Raw genomic sequence first — 23,854 nt, 5'->3', positions numbered from 1 at the left:
TGAAACGTCAACAAACTTGCATTCACTCTATCCAAGATTTTTATCCGGAATAATTAATTTGAGCACAAGAAGGTCAACTATTCGTTTCACATGTAGTCAGTAAAAAAGTATGCACTAGTCTCACCACGGGGTGAAAAACAATGGTCACACGTTACTATCCAAAAACCAAGTTGAACCTTAAATTCACATTTTCTCTATCATGCCTTATTGGTTACCTGGAAAGTGCGATGGCGGACTTCTGTTGAACTCGCTCTGTGGCCGCCATTTGAGCGAAATCCTCGGGTCGTTGAGGTCTGGTTGGTGGTTCGGCATGAATAAACCTCAATAGGATTGACAGGCCTCCATGCTTGACAACTTCTTCGCGGCTGTCCACGTTGGCAGCCATATTGGCCAAAACAGCCGCCACTTGATCTTGAATGTAGATGGAAATGGCCTTTTGCTCCCGAACAGAGTCGACCAGAACCTTAACTGAATTATGTTTCTGGATAAGGTGAACCACAGAGGGCTCCATAAAGGTGAGATTGGCCAAAGCAGCCGATGAGAGCAGGAACGTTTCGGCCGATTTTGTGTTCTTGGACAGACCTGGAAACCATGAGTTTTAGTTTTCATGTATTTTATGTGGTAATTCATTTTTTTCCAGTTAACAAGGCAATTCGACAACGACCAGCACAGCCGCAAAAAGCCATGAATTGCAAGAGGAGACGCCTGATCCGTGTAGCCAACTTGTTAAACGCCTTTCTTAATGCTAATTGAATGGCAAGCGTGGTCATTGCGGCATGCTTTCCACTTCTGAAGTCGTGAACCATTCACAGTTTCTCGGTTGAATTTTGTGTTTGCCTCGGACGATGGCAAATAAGTCAGGCCTTTTTTTCAGGGTTAAGGTCGAACTTTCAGAAGTAATTGCAAATGCATGCGAGCCCGAAATTGTACAGGCATGAATCTTTTACTTCGCACAATTGACTCACGCTCATGTGTACGTACGTACGAATATGTGTACTTCGTAAGGGGAAAAACAATTGGTACTTAATTGAGTTTTAAATTGACTTGCGGTGAAAATTGCTCCATTATGATTCTTTTTTTTTTCAATTTGTCATTTTCGGCACTTTTGTGTTAAGTCCATAAAAGCCGAATGTATTTCTTGAATAGAGCTTCCTGGTAATGCCCAAGTTAGACATAAATCATACACACGAGGATGCCTCTTCCATTGAACGAGAACATATCCATAAGATCTGACGTTGACAAAACTCACAGGTCAAGGAGTCCACCAACTGGCTCAAATGTCGACTCAGTCCTTCGATACTGGAGTTGTTTTCAATCCACGGCGAGGTCACTTGCGCTAGAAGACCCGCTGCTTCACTTTTTTCCTCCTCGGTTGCATTGCTGTCCCTGAGAGTATCGGAGAGGATCTGGATACCTCCGGCGTCTTCGAGCTCCATGATACCTTCGAGGACACAACAAACGGTGCCGAGAGCACGGAATGCATTGACCCGGACATTGCGGAGCCTATCATCCACCGCAATGGTCAGCAGGGATCTCACACCCCCATGCTTGGCGATGAGCCGACAGAGATGGTTGCCCTCAAGGGCCAGGGTGATGATGGAATCCACAGATTGGCGGAGGACGACTAGATCGGAAACGGAGCGCTCATCTAAGGCCTCAACGCTGGACTGGATGGAGAGAAAACAAGAGGGGGTTCTTTACTGAGACGACCTTGGGGAGGCTTGGGGATGGATAAAGAGTGCTTCCAGACATGTATCATCATCACAACTTGAGACATAGAAACTAATACGTGAGCCTGTGATCATTATTCGGCCCCGCTAGCGGAACGGCAAAAAAGACACATTTTCCGACTTCATTTCCTCATCCTTCTTCGCACCCCAAAAGCAAAATTGCCACAATCATCCAACCATCTCCCCGCGTAAAATCCATCAAAGCCAGAGAGGTTAATTACCCCCGTATTAGGATGTTTGCTCTGTACTTACCTTGATCTCTTTACTTAACATGAGTTCAATGAGCTTGGTGAAAACAGCACCCAATTGCGTGATCACATCCACGATCTCGTTCATTGAGGTATTGCTCTGTTGTTGCATTTGATGCCGGCTCATGGTCAGTTTGAGCTTGTCACAAGCCTGGAGAAGCAATCTCTGCTGATGAAGGATCTCCTCTGGGATCTCCAAGGTACTGCTGCCATTCGAGCGAAGAGGCTTTCGCGTCTTGCCCGGGGATTTGCTCGAGTTACGAGGCCGATACCCGGGCAGACTCACTTGCAGATGGTTGTACTTGTTGTATTCCACGAGGAACAAATGGACCTGATGGGACAGGCCTTGGACTAGAGGCACCAGCTTCTGCACACCACCTCGATGGCCGAGTTGGCTGGAAATTGAAAAACGGGCAAGCAATTAGTTATTGTACGGCAAATATGGTTTGAGCCATTTTCTCCCAACAATAGCCCATCCATGGTCTTTATATAGGAGGAAAATCAATTTCATGTCCAAAAATCGGTTTCGAAATCCTCGACGATCCGAGGGACAAGCATGCCAAATTTGCTTGTCTGCTGTAATCTACCAAAATCAATTCTCCCTGGATTCATTACCAAATCCTTGATGAATCCCAGCAACTTGATCAATGCCAGCCAAGCATGTTCTTGTTATGTCGAGCGAGTTTCAGGAAAATCACACATGTGATCACCACCACCATTGAGTACGAGAATTTTGGAGTGGAAACCTATGATAGCAGTAATAGATGTGTTGTATCCTTGCTTGAGCTACCGAACAATTTCCGTGGACAAAAGATCCTTTTGAAGTGTCATTGGTGAATGTGAAGTGGTTGAAGATGTCAAAAGGCCTTTGTAGGGCTTTTTCATGGCTTGCCAAAGAATTACTTCCACGCATGCACGTCAGCCAAACTTGTCTAAACAAGGACAGACACGTTCTCCCTTCATAGCATGCTACATAGCATACATAGCATACACATGTACATATCCAAACGGGTACTGAATGTGTTAGTGGTGTGATAGCGTTGCTCCTCGCTCTTGAATTATACCGTCATCATCCAGCCATTCGCTATTCCACCTCACATTTACTCTGATAGAGCCAATAACATAAATATAAGCACTATGTAGATGGCTTGAACAGACCATTGAGACCGAATTGTGTGCATGCTTTGGCAAGACCTGCGGGCCTTTTTACAAATTCAAAAGACCCTGGTCTCGATCGAGCGAGTGCATCCTGCCTGACTGAATTCACTGTCGTCAAATTGATTCAAAGGGTGTTCGATGGAGCTTTAGTTAAAACACTATCCAGTTTCACGATTTTTTCCATGATATTTTCAAAGCAGTAGCTTCAATATCTTGAGCGTAGTACGCTTTAAAAAAACTGGAACAGACGATTTTATTTTTAGAGATTACTTTTCACAATCGAGATGCTCGATCCTGAATGTATGACCATGTCCAGCCAGACATAGCTGAATTCAAAATGACATCCACGAGGGTTCTTTCTTCATCGGAGAATCAATTTCCTGTGCCTATGATAAGGATGAATGAATGCAATCAGTTGTAACAGCCTTGACTAATTTGAATAGACCAACCGAAGGAACCGGAGGAACTTTGGCTCGTGGAGCAACCATTATTGGAGGGACATTTAGATTTGAAAAACTGTCTGATCCATGCTTTGATAGACGAATTGTACATGCGTTTATAAACGATACTCATTTTCGATTAAGTACCGTCGGGTTGTGGTCATTAATTCATGCGACCTTGGTGCTTCGATTCTGCTGTCCAAGAAGATGGAGAGAAACCATTTAAATCCAATGTTGGACTGTCCACTTCCCCACTTATGCATGCATTTACATTGGTCCTATCGTGGCAGAGGTGATTCAATAAAAGTCTATGAACGTGATAAAAAAGAGGAGAGAGATCCCAACCGCGTCAAAACCTCGCGTTTATGAGATAACTCACTCACAAATTTCCTGTCTTGCTCAAGAGCAAGCAAGTACGTCGACATATTTTGCGTTTTGAAAGTCGTGCAAATTGTTATCGCATCATCGATTTTTATGCCTCTTTCCACAGAGATGATGATGTACATTTCACATCACACCAAGCCATACGGACTCGGAAGTGCAATGCTAGAAAACAACTTTGAGAGTTTCAAAACAGTTTTCTAACAAGTTATTGATATACTTGTAAATTTGATGTGGATTGTGTTAGACAAATCAAGGACACTTTAGAGCCCCTGGACAAATACATGTGATTTGACATCACCTCAGATCCAATTGGGACCATTTTACGGAGCATAAAACATCATGTATCCAACTTGATTGCTAAACAAGTGTAATTGCTTTTTTCAGGCGCCTCAAGCAATCGTTAACATTTCTTATTTCGTTTAGTATAAAACTTCGATCAGCACGTTTTGAACTTTATAAGACAGAAAATTAGCTGTTTTTTCTCCATCCACCAACCATCCACAGTACTGTTCATTTGTTTTCCTATGCATTTAGAAAAATAGCGTATGATCAATGTAGGTATGTATAACTAACAGTTAGATCAATAGAGCATTTGGGGATGAGGTCAAAACTCCCCTTTGACCTTGTCTTGGTTTGAAATGGGTTGTAGGTTACAGAAAACTTCCAAAGCCTGAGACTTTTGAAATGGGGTGTCCTTTAAAACTTTTGACAATGGGAGCCACCAGATCGATCAGTAAGACATAAAACGATGGGCGCTTTGTGGATCAAGTGGAAAATTATTGTGAAATAATGAGCAAAATCTGACAGGGATCCCACGACTCGGGAAATTGCTCGACCGAGAAACTAGATCCAATTTGACACTGAACTTTCAACACCAACTATGGGAACATTTCGAACCCACTATCTAATGCATACACCTCGCTTCAAAACTATTGACTTCCTTGAAAGAGAGGTAGGTATCAGTTCAACTGATCGACAGGACAGTGAAGCATTACTCAAGGCAACACGATCAAGTTGCCCGCTCATAAACAGATCCCGAGCCCATCTAGGACCGCGTTTGAATCGGAGAGATCGCACCCTTGCCAATTTGGTCGGAAATGTTCCTTCTTATCATTTGCCATTGATGAACACCTCCAATCCGAGCATGGCCTTGAGAGACACGATCTTGTTTCACTCATTCATTAAAATGTTTCGAAAACCGAGATTGTGAATTTGATTGAAAATGCAAATATGGTAAATAGGTATTTGCGGCGAAAACAGGAAATCCGTACAGATAGTACGTACACATAGAAATTCTGGCGGTCTGGCCAGACGGCAAATGGAAGCGTTTTTTAAATCGATCAACGAATCTACTCCAGTTTCACTTTTTTCTTTCAACAGACCTTTTGGCAAAGCCATCACATCACGTTAACCAACTGACACAATACATTTGGATTCCAGACCATTTCATGGGAAAAATAGATTCGTGCACTTTTAGTACGCATTTTCTCTGCCTTCTCCCCATTCGACAACAAAAGCGCCTTGAAGGAGAAACCAGCTGGAAAAGGAAGCCATTCATCCCTCTTTGGTTTGTTTTGTTCTGTGACTTACCGGCAAAGCTTGGCGAAAACAGCTGATATGGAGTGAGCTCGGGCTTGAATGGCTCGAATCGTATCCTTAACGTTGCCCGCCCAGAACATTCCATTGGGCGGCGATTCCTCTCTTCCATCGCGGGGATTCGAACCCGTGTCCACCTCTGGACCAGCCACTGGTTTCGATTGCAACATGATCGTACATTCCGCCTCGTGAACCATGCTCAGTTCTCGGAGCCAAAAATTCACGGGATCCGTGGTCAGGCTGGAATGAGAATGAGAAACGAACGATCACTAATGAATCTTGGCCAGCGATTCGGCGATCAGGATTCCAGAACAGTCACTACAAGAAAAAGGGGTTGGAGCTCGACGAACGATGCAGGTGAGTGTGTTTTTGCTTATCACCACGATGATTCTACGTTTTATTGAATGCCGGTTGAGCTTAGAGACTTGAACGAGGTGTCATCTCATGATCTACCCCCATAGACATCTACAAGTCAGACTTGGTAATAGATGAGAAAAGAGCGTTGTTACTTTTGTCCATGCTTGTTTCGTCTTCCAAGTGGGATCATCCTTATTAGCCGCCCAAAGGGGGGGCCCAACTTAAACGAGATTACCGGAGATCCTATTTTATTACCCCCTGATGTGTGTCCGGAATGGGATAGTAATGATTTCGCCAAACATTCGACATTCATAGAGCTCTATCATGTCGTTGCATTTAAATTGGGTTTCATTTGAAGAATTGGGGTATCTAACGAAATAATAAGAAAAAGATCGATCTTTCTCCCAATCTGATACGGAAAGAACATATCCATTCCTGAAGAGATGAGAAGGCCGTAATTTATGGAAAATGAATGACTTAATTGTTACTTCCTGAAGATAACGAAGCCTTGGAAAATTATGACTCAACTCGCGTGGTTTGTTTCAAGATCTTTTGCCGAATTAACGTGTCGGTCCCAAGTACATCTAACCATCCAAACCACCATGATTGAGGTCGATAAAACCAGTGAGAACATGTCTGTTGTGGGGGCAGTGACCATATTTCTCGGGTAGTTTAGATGGTTAAAGAAGCCTGAGGCTTGACATTTATATGTAAATTCACTTACTCTTTGGGTCCAGGACAGCGAAAAGCTAGTCAGAACCAACACACTGCTTTGAAACTTTAAAAGAGCTCCATTCAACAAGGTAAAAAATCAAGAAGGAACGAACTGAATACAGACCTAGTTCAACTCATGTGGTACTAGTCGAAATAGATTCCCAAAAATGGCCACTCTTTTCAATTTTTTTGAGCATCAACCATGATCTCTCTAATTAAAACATGTCATTCAAGGGAGAAACTAAGTGCTTCCTTAGACAAGTTGAATTTGCTTATACATGTGTATTCAATGGGGCCTGTCCGAGATGATTGGATTGAAATAGTTTCTTAGATAAGACCCCTGGGCAATTTGAAAGAATTGAACAATGACATGGCGGCGACCCTGCAATGGGTCTGTCCTGGGCCCTTAAAACATATTTATAAGCCGCCTATCTAAGGGGAAATCATTTCCCGCATTCATACGAATGGAATATATTTTGCATATTTATGCTAGAAGAGATGGAAATCGGATGAGCGTCCATTTCCTTGCCAAGGTTGGCCCTACAATCTTCGAGCAACCTTTGTCAAATATGGCTAAAATTTAGGCCCAGAATATGTGACGATTACTCATTTCTTCCTCCCCAAAATTCCAAAGTGGACGTCAACATTAAGAGATAAAGAACCCTCCACACTCATGCCTCCCTCCAACCACCAATCATCTTGATTTAATGTCTTGGAACTATTGGCGTGACATTGGCCAGATACAATTGTCAAACCTACCACTCATTATCATTGAGTCATTAAGATCACGCTTAAGATCCCTAAGCATTTAGGTTCAGATTTTTTTGGACACAAAAACAATCGCGGCAACTCTTGTGTATTTGGTAGGACTCAGGAATCTGTCTTCGACAAATGGAGCAAGCATTGTACCCTGAGTTTGGGGGAAGTTCCTAGGTACTTCCAGGCAAAAACTAATCACAGGCACTAATTGCTTTGAATGATCAATTAAATCATGAGATAGGATAAAACCGTTGGATCAACTCAAGGAGTTGATCATCACTCAGATGGTCAAGGACGCCATGGGTTGCTTTAAGTAATCGCATATTCTAGAACTTGACCTGGCCCCCGGCGAGCCACACGGCCAAATTATGTGGACTATCGTAAATATGGACTAAGGCAAACTGTGATAAGAGAGGAAGTACTTTATTTACTCATGATTTCATCTGACTTTGAAACAATTGGTGGGTAAAGACTTGCTCGTGGCCTTGGAGACATATCATGCAAAAGGGGAAGGGCCCGCGGTTATACGGCTTTCAACAACAGATATTTGATTAAAACCTAATTTGCATCCATCCAAGACCTGATTCAATAGCATGCTCGTCAAGGGAGCACTCTGCAAAACAAGCTCTTGAAACATAATCACGGTGATTGTGACTTGATGGATAGCCTTACATGGAATGTAACATGTTGTTGGGTCCCCTTGCTCTTGCTTGGCACTTGTTTGCATTCTTGGAAGGCATTACCTCTCTCTCTTTGTTCTTAGATCTCATTGTTTCCATTCTGGAAAGTTACCCTCTTTGATCCAACGAGTTACGTCAGTGTGACCCCTCCTCAATATATTGAACGCTTCTCAATTTTGAGTCCATCCAAAATGCAAGTGCTGTTGTATAAGGTCAACAACGTTGTTGGGAATCGGAAACTCTTCCTCAATTTTTGAAGATGAATTATCCCGATTTTCACACTTTGATCAAGATTCCAAGGGTCTATCGGCAATGCAGCCTCATCTTTTATCTAGCGTGACGACTACAATGCGGAATTCTTTTTCCTCCCCCACCAGTCCAAGAAGATCCAAGCATCATCCATTAGAGATCCTGGAGATTTTTGAGCAACACATTGCCTCATTCTGGGCCTCATCTGGGAAGACCAATATCTCACATTCTTGTGACGGATCGATAAATTAATTTTCCAGAACTTCATCCAACCCAATTTTCCAAGCGGTTGGAGGTTGGCGCGCTTATGAAAAACAAATTGGAAAAGGTTTAACTCCAATCTTGAGGATTGCCATTCAATATCCCAAGCTAGTTTGTCCTTTATTGTAAACAACTGTTTAGCCCGTACGAAAAGTGAGTTTATCATGAATCTTAATGGCCATTTGGCCTGACTTTAATTATTTCACTCTTCCCCGAAGAGTGTGGTCATTGCCACAGCTAGTCTGCCCCTGAAATGGAGACAAGAGTAACCCCTGGAGTACCCCCAGCAGCCTACAATGGGTGCAAAGTAGTATTTCACTCATGCAAACTGACACGAATGAACATAACAATAATTTCCGACTTGTTGCACCTGCAAAATATGATCTGGAGCCCCTCCCAAACTTGCCCACTTCACTCCCGACCCAATTCTAAGTCTATCCAACGACTTCATTCCAGGATGAAACATCGTAAAAATCTATATCTCCAATTATTCCGAAGCAGATATGCAACCGACCGTCTTTTTTTCACTCCGTAAACGAACACTTGAAAACTAGATTTGAATCTATCTCCAGGCCATTGCACGAAGGCACAGAGGTAATACTCTTATTGCATCGTTGATGATTACCTCATCTTTTAATATCGGCTTCTCTTGATTCCACTCTACGGTTAGCCTCGTTGACATTCGACGATTTTGAGTATAATTGAATTTAAATTCGTGCAAATGGCCCCTGATGAGAAGCACCGACTGGGTTTGTTCATAATCCTTCCTCGCAAGGACACAACCACCATCCTCCACTCAACCCGTCTTGCAATCCAACGTCCAACTCGGCGGCAAAAAGGCAATTTACAAGATAAGAGATTGTAGACATGAAAATTCAAATCTAATTTAGGGCCGTGGAGAAATTGCAAAACCTGTCACCTTCTCACATATGTTACTCTCACGTCCATTCGGCACAAATCAGCCCGGATTAGCCATCACATCTCGGGTCACTGAGCTAACAAGCCGGTAAGAAGGAATGTAACGTGTTTACGATGCTTTTCCCCCCCCTCTTTCTCACTTCACTCTCTTTGATCTTGCGGCTAGATAGGTTGTAATCCAATTGTGAGTACTATATTACAATCTCATATGGGGCTTCTGGAAATGTGATTGCTTAGCCTTGACGTGCCAATTGCTTTATGGCCTCTAAGTCGATGTCGCCGGCTCCATGTTTGTATTGGAGCGGATGAACTAATTGTTATTTGAGTCAGACTAATTGGGATCATCTCGACCTATGAAGAAGTCAATTCCGTGCTCCGTGCTACTTTCCGGGTTCAGATGGGAGGGAGTTTAGAGGAAACAATGGATTTCAAGGGCGCATGAATAGAAATTGGGATTAATTAGACCAGACCCATTCACAAATCGATGTCCAGAATGCCGTTTCCATCACGACTTTTATTCTGCCTGTGTCAGATCAAGGGCGAAAAAGCCCAAATTAAAAAAGGTTTGACGTTCAATTTGGGTGGGCAATGGGCATGATTCCTTTTTTCTGACCAAGCCTGATGCCACCAAGGGTGATGAGGCCATCATCTTTTGTCGTCAGGAAGCACCCAAGGACTTCTCGCTCGAGCTCATAATAGGTTTGATCGAAAAATGAATTTTTCTGACCTTAATTAAAAGCCGAAAATAACCGGCCACCGACCTGACTCGTCATGACTCAGGATCAAGGAAATATCACAGAATGGATTCCCGCCGATACACAAAAGACCGGAATTCGCAATTAAAACCGATTCAAGGAATAACGACTGTTTTTTTAAAGCCGCTTTGATGCCAAAATGTCATCATTCCATGAATAAGGCAGGAACTTATTAACGTAGATCTCGATAAAAGGGGCATTAATAATCAAGAACATTGATCACTACGCCCCCTGGTGGTTGGAAATGTAATTTCGAAGATGATAAGCTCATTTTGTGGACAGAAACAGGCGCCAAATATCAGGTTCTTTCTCGTTGAATCTGGTCTCAAGTGTTGGTCTTAAATGTTCCTTCCTGCAGGCAATCTTGCTCCCATTTCAGAACCAGAAATAAGTCCCAAAAAACGCCGTCTTGACTTTTTGTTTATGAGTGTGACAAGCGAGAAACTCTTACTTGGCAAGAAAACCACCGCTCTTCTGCCTTTTGAGGGACTCGGAGAGCTTCGGGGGAAATTAGCTTAATTTGTGGTTAGAATTAACAGCAACTCGGTGGAAATCATGATTCCCAAATCATTTGGTCTGTTATCATCCAGGAATCTAAAAGGACGTTAAATCCGATGACTCTCGAATCTCAAGTAAGAAATTGGAAAAGAATCCACTTGTTTTTTTCTTTTCCTTCTCACGAATGCATCATCCGTTAGTCGGTGTCCAACAACGATTGTGACTTATGGGCACCCCTCACTGGGCAACCAAACCTAAAACCCATCATCAATAGTTTCGCCAAAGAGAAACCAATCATCAAGAGGAGGTGATGGAAACTGAATGGCTGAAATCGACCAAGTGAACAAACGTCGTCTGACGCTTAAACATATGTGATTGATCGAAACGACCTTTCGTCATGATTTCTTTATACAAAAGTAAAGCAAATCGCAAATGGTAAATTTAGAATGTGCATAAAAAGTTTTGATGATTTTTCAACGTCATGATCTGCGGTTTAGATTTTTTTAATTGGGGAAAACCTATCTAAATTATTTGATAATTGGTTTGAATATCTAAGATAGTCCGTATTGTGGAATGTGTATCCGACTCGAAGACCTTCAAATCCAAAAAAAATCTGCGACGTGTTCACTGGATAAGAATTTAAACTAAGTACATATATTTCTCAGGCACATTTCTGCTAGTAACAACAACAGCACAAAACGACGTCATTGCCCAAGTAAAACTGGCGAGTCTAACCGTGTTCTTTACAAATGAATGATTCATAGCTCGTTTGGCCTCAGGTGTCTTTTCCTGGCTATCCTTGGTTGTCTAATATCTATGGGCAGAATATTTGGTGTCTAAATTGATTGCATGTCTGTTTCTCCCTCATTTGAGGCGTGGGCGGCAGCACTTTTTGGATTCTGCACACCCGATAGCCATTCGACGTTATTAGCCTACCCCTCGAATCTGATTGAACTCACACCCAAGCAACAAGACTTCTACGAATTTGGTCGAAAAAATAGTCCAGTCTGGCCTCCAGCAACACTAAAATTGGGGCAATAAAGTGCCCAACTATTCGGAGAGTCGAGAAACCAAGGGTGGACGGTTTTTCTTCAAAGTTTATGGGAATACCGTTGACATCGTGCAAAAAATGCTGGTATCGGCCCAACAAAAAGCGCCAACAAAGAAACGGGAAAACGCCCCTCGTAGCCCTGAAAGGGGTATCAAATTTAGAATTGAGAATGACTGCACTAGGGCCCGTTCTTTCCGAACACAATAGAGTCTCTTCTCTCCTTGCATTGCATTCCTTGAGAGCAAGATAAAACCTGCTTTCCACTTGGAAAACGCGTGAGACAAACGGAGAGAGACACTGGATGATGGATGTTGGCTTCTTTCCGAGACTCAAGAATTCCTTAGCCCCTATAATTTCCAGAGATGAAGAAGCGTTTGCCTTTGAGTTGAAGGACCAGGACTCTCGAATAATGCAATTAATCACTCGACCTAGCCGAGAGACGTTGAAAATTGGATTGGTTTCGTCAAGAGAGATTAGCTGGTCATTGCGCAGGTTGAATGGGATTTTTGGCCCCCCTCCCGTGTTTCAATAACTTGTCGGGTCGTCAAGAAACAGGAAAGTCATTCAAAGAAAGGACAAGGACCCTTTTAAAAAGCCGATTCATTTTTCTTGACTAACGTCCGTTCGATATTCCTTTGGTTTTAGGGGGAAAGCTTTGAGGATACATGGTTGAGGTGAGGTGATGAAAGTCCCTTTAGGGGTCAAATTGTGGCCATTTTTTTTCAAGTTCTAGTTAGTGAGTTGTCTTGGAAGATGATTGAATTTACTTTCGGAATGGCGGCACTTGGCTGCACCGCAAAGCGGAAATTGTTTGAGCGGAACTGGTTACCATTATAACGCCACATTCCGCATTCAGCATCATTCCCTGGATTCGCTTGAGTACCACAGGCACTTGTACGTACATAGATGAGTGTGAATGTAGTGATCTATCTTCATATGGCGGCTGCTCCAAGTCATCTTCATCCTCATCGTCAATAAAGAGCTCTTCCCTTCCTTCACGCGATGGAACTTTCATCTTTGTCGATATTCAACGTCTTGAACGGTTCGCGTGTTAATTCAATTTCGATGAGCATAAAAAAGAACCTAAAGTTGAAGATCATCCAGCACTCCCAATGTGTCAGGGGTATCATTGGGAGCATCATCTTGGCTTCCTCACACTCGGCACGACTTTCACACCCATTTTCCAATTCATTAGCGAGCTCACGTCGTGGAAGACAACTAGAGATGACTCCGCTCAAATGAGCTCGAGTCAGAAACCGCATTAGCTCGAGGTAAATATGAATTAATGGAACGTTTTCACCTGGACCGCTATGTTCCTGGAAGTAGCTTTTGCGATCTAGAGATTGGGTTGGCTAAAAAACCTCTGGGTTACTTCGTATGAACGTGAATTTTTTTTGTTCTCCGCCTTTGGGCACTATATTGTTTTTGAGAGGAGTCTCACATGGAATTTTCAAGAGAAGTTAGTTTTATATGAAAAGGCGAATTGTGACTTGTTTAGCCCTCTCTGGAAGCCAAGTTGTCCATATCTCTTGGCGATAGAAGGGAACAAGATGATATTACAGGCATTTCCTTGATGGTGACATGACGAATATGAACTTTCGCTTTCATAATTCACTTTTGCTTCCCATATGTTCTTCGGAGCAATGCGTAAAAGTCCCCATCATGTGTGGGTCCAAAAGTTCGTTGAACAGTACTTTTTACACATTGCGTACATACCGTCTGTAGAAACAGTTAAATCATTCAAAAAATTCATTTACATCAGATAAAACCCGATGAACGAACCTCTCCAATTGAGCCTGAGAACAAGACTCCCTCGAGTGAGTTGCTGCTTAAGTGACACCTTTCAATTAAGGCGAGGCAGCTTTGGCATAAAATGTGAATGAATGAGGAGATTTGACTGATTGGAACTCACCTAGCTGCCAAAACAATGACTCAGCAAATGGAACAACATCAAAAACGAATCTGCTCCCGCTCGCTCTTCTCTACAGGTATATCTACCCACACCCACTCACAACATGCATATTGTAGGTCGCCGCAAGAATGTCATTCAGCGATTTGCACAGAATCCTATTTATGGTTTCTCATCATTTTAAAGACAAAGGCGAACTTTTGGCTCGCGGAGCTGGTTTTTAGGATATCTTCAGAGATATCAGGGTTGACTTTGTTTCGAAGGGCCCCCTGTTCGTGTCATTTAGTGGTCATTAGAGAAGTGGGGAAAGAGGCCTGGAAATCGAATTCATGTCCTGCTGAGACACTGATGACGTCTTGCCAGTTACAAAATCATCGATTCATCAAAACGCATACCAGCACACGTGGTCCTCTCTCTCTCTTTACATTTATGCGCCGAGCATCATTTGAAGTAAATGGGGCCCTTTAATTAGTTCGCATTAGTATACAAATGGATAAACCCGGTTGATCAGCAGACCTCGAGCCAAAATAAGCTCCTCTCTTACGCCAAGTTCGCAGCAGTATGTCCCACCAACTCAAGTACCATATCTGACCAACAACCTACCTACCCACTTTGAGGGTCTGTGGGAAAAATGCAAGTTTTTGTTTGTTTTTTGAAGTGGGCCATCTTACAAACAAGTTCCAAAAGAGCTTATCATGTCCAATGTGGGAGAAGACAGCGCGTGAACTGTTCGTATGGGTCGACACAAATAAGCGAGTGCACACAGTATACGCATTCACGGACACCTTAAGAAAGTATGAACTACAGAAGCCTTTTGTTTTTGGTTGAAAATTTTGTTTCATTTCAAGTCATCTTGTCGACCTAATTTTGGAAAGTTATGTTTTACATGACATACGGGTAAAATCGTTTGACTGGATTATGGTACCTGTAAATGGTAGAACAAGCAGATTCAAATGTTTACAAACTTACGAAGCAAGCGAATTTGTTTGATAAATGTAAGTAGAAATATTGGGAAAACTGCTCAAATTATGGAGTCAAATCATATTTATTACATTAAAGCAATAGGTGGTTCCCTGACAGAGGCAAACAATGAACAAAATAGGGCAGACATTGTAATGATTTTGCTTCCATTTTGATGCTTTGATGATTAAATCATTTGATTTTGAGTCAATTGAAGCCTGACAATGATCTCATTCAGCTTTGGAGTCTTATAGTAACCCTGATGAGCCATACGTGAATTGAGGCCAACACGTTAAAATCCTTACGTAAAACGCATGTAGAAGCGCCATCCAAATCGTTAAGGGTCTGGCGTTCCCTAACAATTACAATTTAAAGAAGAATAAAAAAGTAGTTATTTTGACGAACCCAGCGCTGAAAGTGAACGGATAGATGTGACACAGCTGTGAACTAACATGAGATGCATTCCAATTGCATTTCCTCGCCACAAATTTTATTTGTGACCGTATTGGGAAGCTTGAGCGTCAGATTTATTGATCAATAATTAATGGCCTCTACATGAAAACGCAATGGTGCGCAGTGTACAAAATCAAGAGCACCTTCGGACCAAATGTCAAGAACTTGTTTCTGTACTGCCACTTCTTGCCATGATGTGTCTCTCAACTAAAGAGATTGAGTGGCTCACGGAATTCAGATCCATCGATTCTAACCGTATACCGAAGCACAAGCCAATGTCAAGCTATAATGGACATGAGTCCAGATCCCCACCAATTGATCTACGTACTGTACATCACAATAGAGAGACCGTTTCAGCCCCGCTACTCTTTCAGCGCCCCAGAAATGCCACATTCTCAGATGAGAACTCTCGGGGTCATAACTCCCCACTCATAATCCACATTAATGTTCAAATGAAGTTGTGGTGATCTGTCATTCTCCTCGGGGGCAAAAATCAGAGCTGGTTTTCTCCGAATTTCTTCCGAATATGACCCCGCCTGACCCTTATCCTCCCAACCCTCCCTTCTAGGCTGCAATCATACACGCCTTGACGAGGAAATTTATGCGCAAGCGACCCAACAAGCCATTCGACAGTCCCTACTGAACATCCAAGAAAGCCATGGGGGTTAAAAACCATGAGAAAAAAACGCTTGCGTCCCAAATACTCTTGGACAGGCTTGAGCCTCCGCGTAAATCAGAATCCTCTTCCGCCTCATATTACATGGGTAGATATTTATGAATGACTTCTGGGTACCGTGACAAGAAAAACACCAATCGAATTACGTTCATGGATGAGGATTCTGAGACAGATTTTGTGACCGAGGAGTGCAACTGCCGGAGAAAATATAATTAATGATTTTTCAAACATGCCTCAAAAGACCATCAACACGCAATATGCTCAATTGAAAAAAAAGAGGAAGAAGAAAGAACCAGAGTTGAATTGAATTTCCTGCACACAAAGAGTAGTCATTTTCTTTGAGCTTGAACTATGACCATAACCCAATTTTGATTGAATTTGCTTTTGCTTTGACATTTTGGTATACATTATATGCAAAACACCGATTAATTTGAAGGTTTTTGGACCTTAGGTTAAAACCTTGACAGGTGCAACAATCTGCTCCTTGAACCGAGTCCTTGGTTAACACAAAACTACTTGAGAAGGTTCTTTTCTAATGTCGCTGTTTATTGAACAGGTTGGAAGTTAGTCGGTGAAAAATGAGGTCTAGGGTCTTTACGGATGGATAAACTTTTTTTTCTTTTCGAGACCATTTGATTTATAGAAATCCAGTGGTCTCTTCCTTTATCAACTTCATTATTTAGCTTAGGAATGGATATTTGATGAGAGGGTGGACTGGCTTGCCTAAAAGAAGCAAGCGGATCAAGAGGCCTTTTTGTTCATGTTTCGTACAAGTTGTTGTAATTGAATAAAAATCGATTGGTCCTTGGCTTTGGCTTGATGAAGCTCTTCCAATGAATAGAGGGGACTGAGTTTAATTACAAATGAGGTCAAGGGTGGGGGACTTGGTTCCCTTTGTTTGCTCTTTGAGGTCATGACAAGAATTTGATCGAAGATGAAAATTCCCTCCAAACAATTTTCTGCTTTGCCTCTTCTTATCTCTGTTCCAGAAACTGTGTTAAGGAGTTTTGCAACTGGAGCATTGCTCGCTCAAGGCTACAATTTCACTTCGAGTCCGAGGGAAAAAACTCATGCTGGCCATAATTTACAGATTCATAACTTCACATACATGTACATCCACACGCCAACTTTGCTCGGCAACACAATCTGTAGTTCTCTACACTAACGGTCTCCCCTCTGATGATAATTTCATTGCATCAGAAGCTCGATTCAAATTTTCAATGCCCGTTTTGCGTGTTTTCCGCCAAATCCATTCTTGCAACTCCACCCAACATTTGAACACCCAGGGCCAAGAATATTACCACTATCCGAAGCATGTTCAACAACATGTTACGGGGTGCAAACTTCAGTGAGAGGTGTTAATCATATGCAGTTACCATGACGGCATCAAGGGTGAGAGCTATTTGAATCGACCGCCTTAACCTACAGCTGCTGTTCAACGAGTACGAGTAAACCAGGTACACAGACCTGGTCAATAGTATTCATTGATCATTAGAAGAGAGTGCAAATTGAGAGAATCGGTTCACCCACTTGGCTTGTCATAATCGCGAATTTTTTAGACCAATTTGAGCCCATATGAAGGCGCCATTGATCAAACACACATCTGGACATGGAAACATGGATTTAATGAGCAAAAATTCTGGGTAAAAAATGGCGCGTTATTTCAATGGATAATGTGGGGGTTCAGATTTGGGTGAAGTGTTATCGGAATGGAGAACAAATGGAGGCCGAGGTCTTGGCAAATCACAAAAAAGAACTGCAAAACATTCATATGTTCATCCCAGCACTCCTGAATGATGGGTCGTTAGCGCGTTTCAAGGATTTATGTTGCCGCGAATTAGCCAAATCCACCCACTACTATAGCATTCCATTAGGAAAACATGTCTCAAAAATCAGAACGAGGTGGTATTAAAAGTTAATGAGGCAACATAAGATTGAATGATCAGCCTTTGATAATCAGTATTGTAGACCTTTCAGACCGACCGAGGAGTTCATTAAACACCCGATTGTTGTACTTTGCGAAGAATATGACCTTCCACCTGCATGTTTAATGATTCTCGGCAATATCTAATTTTCCATGGATAAGTGCAATTTGATCATCCTGCCATTTATGGGTCTCAGGATTTATCCCTCAAGGACTCCCTTCTCTGAAACCTAGTATGGTTGACCACCGGGAACTGTTGTGTTCTGACTCACCGTGGTAAATATTTCTACCCTCCCGACATTTTTAAAGGCACAATTTTCGAGCCCAAACCCAATAATTATGCAGAAGTTCCCGAGGAAAACGATGGCAGCTACTGTGAGGTCATTTAGTGCCGATAACACTCTTTCATCTTAATCAACTGTTCTGGCGGATGACCATTAGCCAAAAGCGAACTGTAGGGCAAAAGCGCATGTCTTTTGTAGCAAGCAGAGACCCTCGATGGATTGACCGATCAAGGTCGTGGAGGGATGTCCTAAAACGTCGATGATGTCCACTCTATTTGGCGAATCCTCCCATCAGGGTGGTGGTATCTCATTACTTACGATCCATCTGATCTAAATGATCTGCTCAGAAAAAGCGAAAGAGAGGGAGACTCCTGACCAAATACGCGATTTCTTTCCCGAAAAAGTCCTACATGGTCAAGGGCCCAAAATTGGGTAATGAAGTGGGATCCGCGATTAGAGATTCAAGTGGATTTCACACCTGCAGAATCTATCCATTAACTCCCAATTTTGAACGGTTTTACCTTGGGAAAGAGTAAAAATGGACACCATCTCATGACCTTAACAGAGCTCTCAAGTAGAATGACAGATACCACCGCTCCTATTTCTTCTCAGTTGTCTTTGTAAGGTAATTGGTTTGGACAGCCCAACAATTATGATGAGAAGGCTCATCAAGTCATTGGTTTCAGGAAGGAAATTGGGGTCAGGGAAAAACACAGGAGAAGCAAGAGTCACACAAACCAATGACTCCCTTGAATTGGGGGTTCTCTTCTTTTCACGGAGCATTGTATGTCGTGGGAATAAATGAAACTGAACCCACCAATAAATAATGAGTTGGCTATTCGGTGGCTCGATCGCGTTCATAAGAGTTCTTACCTATCAAGGTCGAGGTCGCTTTTCCGGATGCCAAGGTGTTCCTCCATGGATTCTACGCTCTGATTCAATGATCTGATGCTATTCCTCCACACCGAGAGTGGGTCATCAAAACCGTCATATGCACAATGGGACGGCAGAGGAAGTGGACCTTTTCCAGTTGAGCCCAAGCCTCTGAGACTAGGGGAGGGTGGAGCATTGGGAACATCCGCCAATCGTCTCTTCATACTTTCGGTCTTTTTGTCCGGCCTACCAAGGCTCAGGCTCTCATAGAGAGATCCATTCGTCTTTGGGAAACTAGTTGGGATGGGTGCATCCGTCATCCCTGACTTCTTGGCGTTTTTCTTTGATCGGCCCAAAGAGCTTGTGCCAGTGTGAATTCTGTTCGGGGAGGACTGCGGACGTTTGACCCCCAGATTGGTCTGGGTGGAGGTGGTTTGAGAAGGCATGATCGGCTTGTGTTCCATATGAAACGAGTCGTAGTATGGGTTGCTGGGATCCCTTGGGGGCAAAGGGGGAGACCTTGGCGGTGAGAGAAGAGGCAAACAGGGCGAGGAAGCCCGGAAATCATCGCAAGCCAATACGGACACATGGCCTGCGTGGTCTCGACGCCTTTTCTGCTCCTCGTGTTCTTGGGAAAGGATGTCACTTACTGAGTAAAAATACACTTTGCTCACGTGGTATGGTTTCTGATCAAAACTATTGGTCCTGGTCTCGTGAACCACTTCCGAGTGGACCTCTTGCACTTGCGCCCGACGGCTGTTCTTGGCCTCTAACCCTGTACCTTGATTGGAATCTCCTGAATCTGAAAAGCCCGAGTCTTGACTCCTATGTTGACTTGTCAAAGTTAGCGGGATCGCCAAAGATTTGCTCTTCGACTCTGACATTCTTGGTGAGGAGAACTCGGAGGAATCTGTGGATTCTTGAGAGTCTTTACTCCTTCGAGTCATATAGCCTCTTGGGAGTCGGAAGGAGCCCTCCGGAGAGTTGGACGAGGCCGGACTTGACATCATTGGCGGTGAAGGGGACGAAAGGTGATGAATGGTGGTGTCATCGTCCGCTTCGTCCAAAGATTCTTCCAAAATGTCGTCCAACTCAGCAGAGCGGTTTAGCCGCTGATGAAGCATCATATGGCCTAAAAGAGGGACAGGTTTGGCCAATGTGGGAGGTGGGAAATCTCCTCCTTGAGCACTAAATGAAGTGATGGCCTCTTCAACTTCCAAGTCCGTCTCGCCGGGGTCCCACGTGTGTTGAGAGTCGTAAAAGATCTTACTTGGACCACGCTGAAAATTGCTCATATCCGGTCTAAACCGGGCTGGTCCTTCGGTTCCCTCCAGAATTTCGCTCGAGTAGGAAACGTGCGGGAAATTCAAGTTGACATGCCTGAAAGGAAGGAGAGGAGAGGGTCGTGAATGAAATTCCTTGCTTTGAATGAGCTCCGGATGAAAGGGAAGAGAAGAACAATAAAAGTGAATCGTGGTCTTGTTGAGGAAAATAATGCAAGATGACGACACCAGATAAGTTCAATGAGCCTCCATGTAATTGTATTATAACAGCCCACTACATCATCTCCCTTGCAGTCAGTACGCAGCATTCAGGAATCTTCTTCATCTTCCTAAGACATTGTAATAGAGTATGAGGGCTTACTGCCTTGCTGCGGCCGAAGCTTGCTCGTCAAATAATGGCTCGGATAATTAAACACGAGCCACTCACTATCGTAAAGAGCTCCGACCCAACCCATCCTCAATTCTCAGGTCTCATCCCCAAAACAATTATTCATTTCCATGCCGCTATCGCGGAATGAATTGCAAGCAGTGTAGCTCAAAATTCATTCAGGGACGCCGAAACCAGTCTCGATCACGGGATCTGATCGCTCCAAGCTTTTCCGTCCTTCAATCGGCACGCGTTCCATCAAAAATCAGAATGGGCGCTTCGCAACATCAAAATCTTATCATTGCTCATTCATGGATCTGCACTCAAATGCACTTTGGAGCCACATTGGTAGTAACTAGTAAGTAACCCTGCCGCAAGCGGGTCGAGTCCGTGGCCTTGGTTCTTTCAAGTGAAGGAGGAGGGACGACGACGACGACGACCAAGTGCAATAAGTTTCATCCCCTAATAATATTGTTCTTGCTCAAGCCATTCAAGCTCTTATGAATGGTCAATGAAGTGGTATTGAAGTGCATTGCCATTGAGCTTCTCCATGAAGAAACCTTTGTGCCCACCACCAAATCACTTGAGACGAAGATGGTCTCTTCTGGCGTTTCCCCCAAACAATGACACATTCAATCATTGGCGACTCTTTAAAAGCAACCAACGGTGGGCGGGCTTTCCTAGTTTCCTACCTATCAGCAGACGTAAAATGCCCAAAACTGGGCTTCCAAATGGGAGGCTTTCATTGTTTTACCAATGGTTAATGACATACTCTAGCGTTCATATGTCTTGGAAGGGTAACGGTGAGAGTCATTTTGGCGAAAAAGAGCAAAAATGCATGCAATTAGAGCCAAGATTTAAAGCACCATTGTTGTGGCTTGTCTACACATTCACGTTCAAAGAGGAGCGAACGCTTGGGGTGGCTTATGTACGTCCTCCAAAGGCAATATGGATTAGGCCAGTTCAATTAACCTCCGATCTTTTCGAGTGCCAGGGGCACGGGGACCATCCATTATGTACAGAGGACATCCATTGACACAACATATCCAGCATTGTCACATTTATAGAATTTCCTTGTAGCTCGGAGCAATCCTCTTAAGCAGGACTGTTCATTAGGAACAATCTGGTAGCTGGAAGCACAACTTCGGTTACAGTTAGGATCATGTAGAATGTGGCTGATGATATCGTTAATGAATCGTCTTGCGTCTGATCGACGGTTTGCTCGAAAATATGGCATGTTTCGCTTTGAAGATTCATCCCGATCCAAGCAGGAGCATCCTAATGATTATCAGACTACCTTGGCAAAAGGCTCAATCCCCATGAACTTGAACTTTTACGTATCACAAGCTGCCAAAAGATTCGGCACATCTCGAAATTAGGATCTTTCAAATAAAACCGATTGTTCTGCACACCCGGTGGCGTAGCTGAATCCTTGGAAAGCGTATTACCTGGAGGAGGGACTCGATTTTTCATCTGAATTCAAACCATTTTCCCACCCCAATTAAACTCAAGCTCATATGTGATTTCAAAGCAGGCAATGTCGTGTCAGATGGCGAGTTCGGATTTTTGACCACACTTGACGCGAAAACCATAGCGTAAGTAGTTACACAGCGCCATAGAGCCACAGAGAAGAACCCCAAGATTGTTCAATCGCCTTGGTTTCCGTAATGCAATACAAATATGCGGAACAAGCAATCAGCTTCGAATGTAATTGATGACCTTGAACATTTTGCTCGAAATTGATTATCTAAGTTTGAACTACGACTATTTGATCAATGGTTCTGGTTAGCGTCCTTGATAAGATGCAATTCCCATTTTCAGGAATATGATCTCGTTTCAGGCAAGTTTTGAGATGAAAATATGGAATAACCCTTTTTAATCCCAAAAAGCAATTGTTTTCAATCTCTCATATTGGTTACTAAATTTGTACACTTTCCACCTCTAGATGGCCAAATCTCTTTAGCTCATTAAGGGAAAGAAAGGAAAGTTTCTCACAATTGAATTCTGAAACGAACTTATTTACCACAGTCAAAACTAAAAGTGGGTGGATTCGGATGTCTAAATAATCTACATATACTCTGGCTCATGATTTATGAACCCTGATAGCCTGCTCTTCGAAAAATAAAATGGACAATGCTCTGGCTGCAAGTGTGCATTTCTCTCCTATTTTAGAGGTGGGCCCAGATCCCTTTTAAGGTGGGAAAAGAAAACGTTTCCAACTTTCAACTGGCAATTGCCTATTCAGAAAGAAATGGATCTGTGTTCGCAGCTTGAATATTTCTTTGCCGCCAAATTTCGACTTTGCTTTACGCAGAACGTCATGAAATCAATGCAATAAACCCATGAAGAAGGTTTCTTTCTCAACCCTCATCCCCATCCATCTAAGCTCATGAACTCAAGTGGGCGAGCAATATGTTATCAAGATGTCGTCACACCCCTTTCCAAACCTCTTTTTTGCTTAATCAACTCGTTCCAGAGGATCCTACAACAGAGTCGGTCGGGTCGGCACTTGGGAATGAAACCGTAAATATCACCACGATTCTTTGATTTGATCAACAAGAAGTGGCCAAATCGTTCCTACAGCTCATGCCTTGGGCTCACTAGCCTCCTCTGGCATTCAATCGTCTTGCAAAAACGGTATGCTGACCCCCGTAGGTGGACCATGGACCACTTAAACGGGTGCCGGGTTTGGAGATGTGTATTCAAATCAGGCGACGAGTCAAGAAGTTCATGGATATCAAAGTGAATTGATGTCTGGGCGGGTCCGCAGATTCATTGAAAGGCTATGAAGACATCAAAATCTTGAGTAATCTTGAATTCCCACCTGATTCCGCAGATTATTCGAGCTTGATAAGGCAAAAGTTATGTTTGAATTGGACGACAAATTGGGATTATCCCAAAGAGCATCATTACAAGATGCTATTCACAAATTTACGACAAAGTCCGCCTCACATTTTGTTGCACCAACGAGATCTGACTTTAGGGTTGCGAATATCCAAGTTCAAAAGAGACCAGACGTACTTATGGAAGCCTCAGATATCTACCATGAATAAACTAAACTATAGAATATAGCCTTGAACAAAACTTGGTTTCTCAAAAAAGAATGCGGTTGGATATGACGTGGAAGACCAATAATCTATGATCAGGAATCTATCAAAACATCATCATCATCTATGCAGGGTACAAGGGAACGGCTCTTTAAGTACGACAGTCCCGTAAAGGTCGCCGAGACAATTTGTCAACAATTTATGGTGCACATGACTTAATAATGGGTTGCACGGCTTTACCCTCAGTCTAGCATACCAAATGTCAGATCTTTGTATTGGT

The 23,854-nt window shown here is 43.0% G+C and overlaps 1 protein-coding gene and 1 long non-coding RNA gene across 5 annotated transcripts in view; one reads left to right on the top strand and one right to left on the bottom strand.

The window, feature by feature from the left end:
• The window catches only part of LOC131877809 (protein inscuteable homolog), a 46,846-nt gene that overhangs the window by 2,399 nt on the left and 20,593 nt on the right, over window positions 1–23,854 (bottom strand). For 3 of the 4 annotated variants that reach the window (XR_009372913.1, XM_059223608.1, XM_059223610.1), the window contains 5 exons: window positions 18,878–20,257; window positions 5,551–5,796; window positions 1,983–2,373; window positions 1,250–1,667; window positions 216–582 (listed from right to left, as the gene is read on the bottom strand). Coding sequence is in view for 3 of the 4 variants with exons in the window: in XM_059223608.1 (XP_059079591.1) it covers window positions 216–582; window positions 1,250–1,667; window positions 1,983–2,373; window positions 5,551–5,796; window positions 18,878–20,172 (2,717 nt within the window). In the remaining variant the exon portion in view is untranslated. Of the gene's footprint in view, window positions 1–215; window positions 583–1,249; window positions 1,668–1,982; window positions 2,374–5,550; window positions 5,797–18,877; window positions 20,258–23,351; window positions 23,487–23,854 lie in introns of those variants that run through there. The other variant, XM_059223611.1, reaches the window with a different exon arrangement.
• Window positions 5,773–16,028, top strand: LOC131877811 (uncharacterized). Its single transcript, XR_009372916.1, has 2 exons — window positions 5,773–5,913; window positions 15,689–16,028. It is a non-coding gene; the product is annotated as an uncharacterized LOC131877811 (long non-coding RNA).

Source organism: Tigriopus californicus, chromosome 3, assembly GCF_007210705.1.
Source record: "Tigriopus californicus strain San Diego chromosome 3, Tcal_SD_v2.1, whole genome shotgun sequence".
NCBI lineage: Eukaryota > Metazoa > Arthropoda > Copepoda > Harpacticoida > Harpacticidae > Tigriopus > Tigriopus californicus.
Note: the sequence above shows the minus strand (reverse complement) of the source record. Positions and strands in the feature narration are given on the sequence as shown.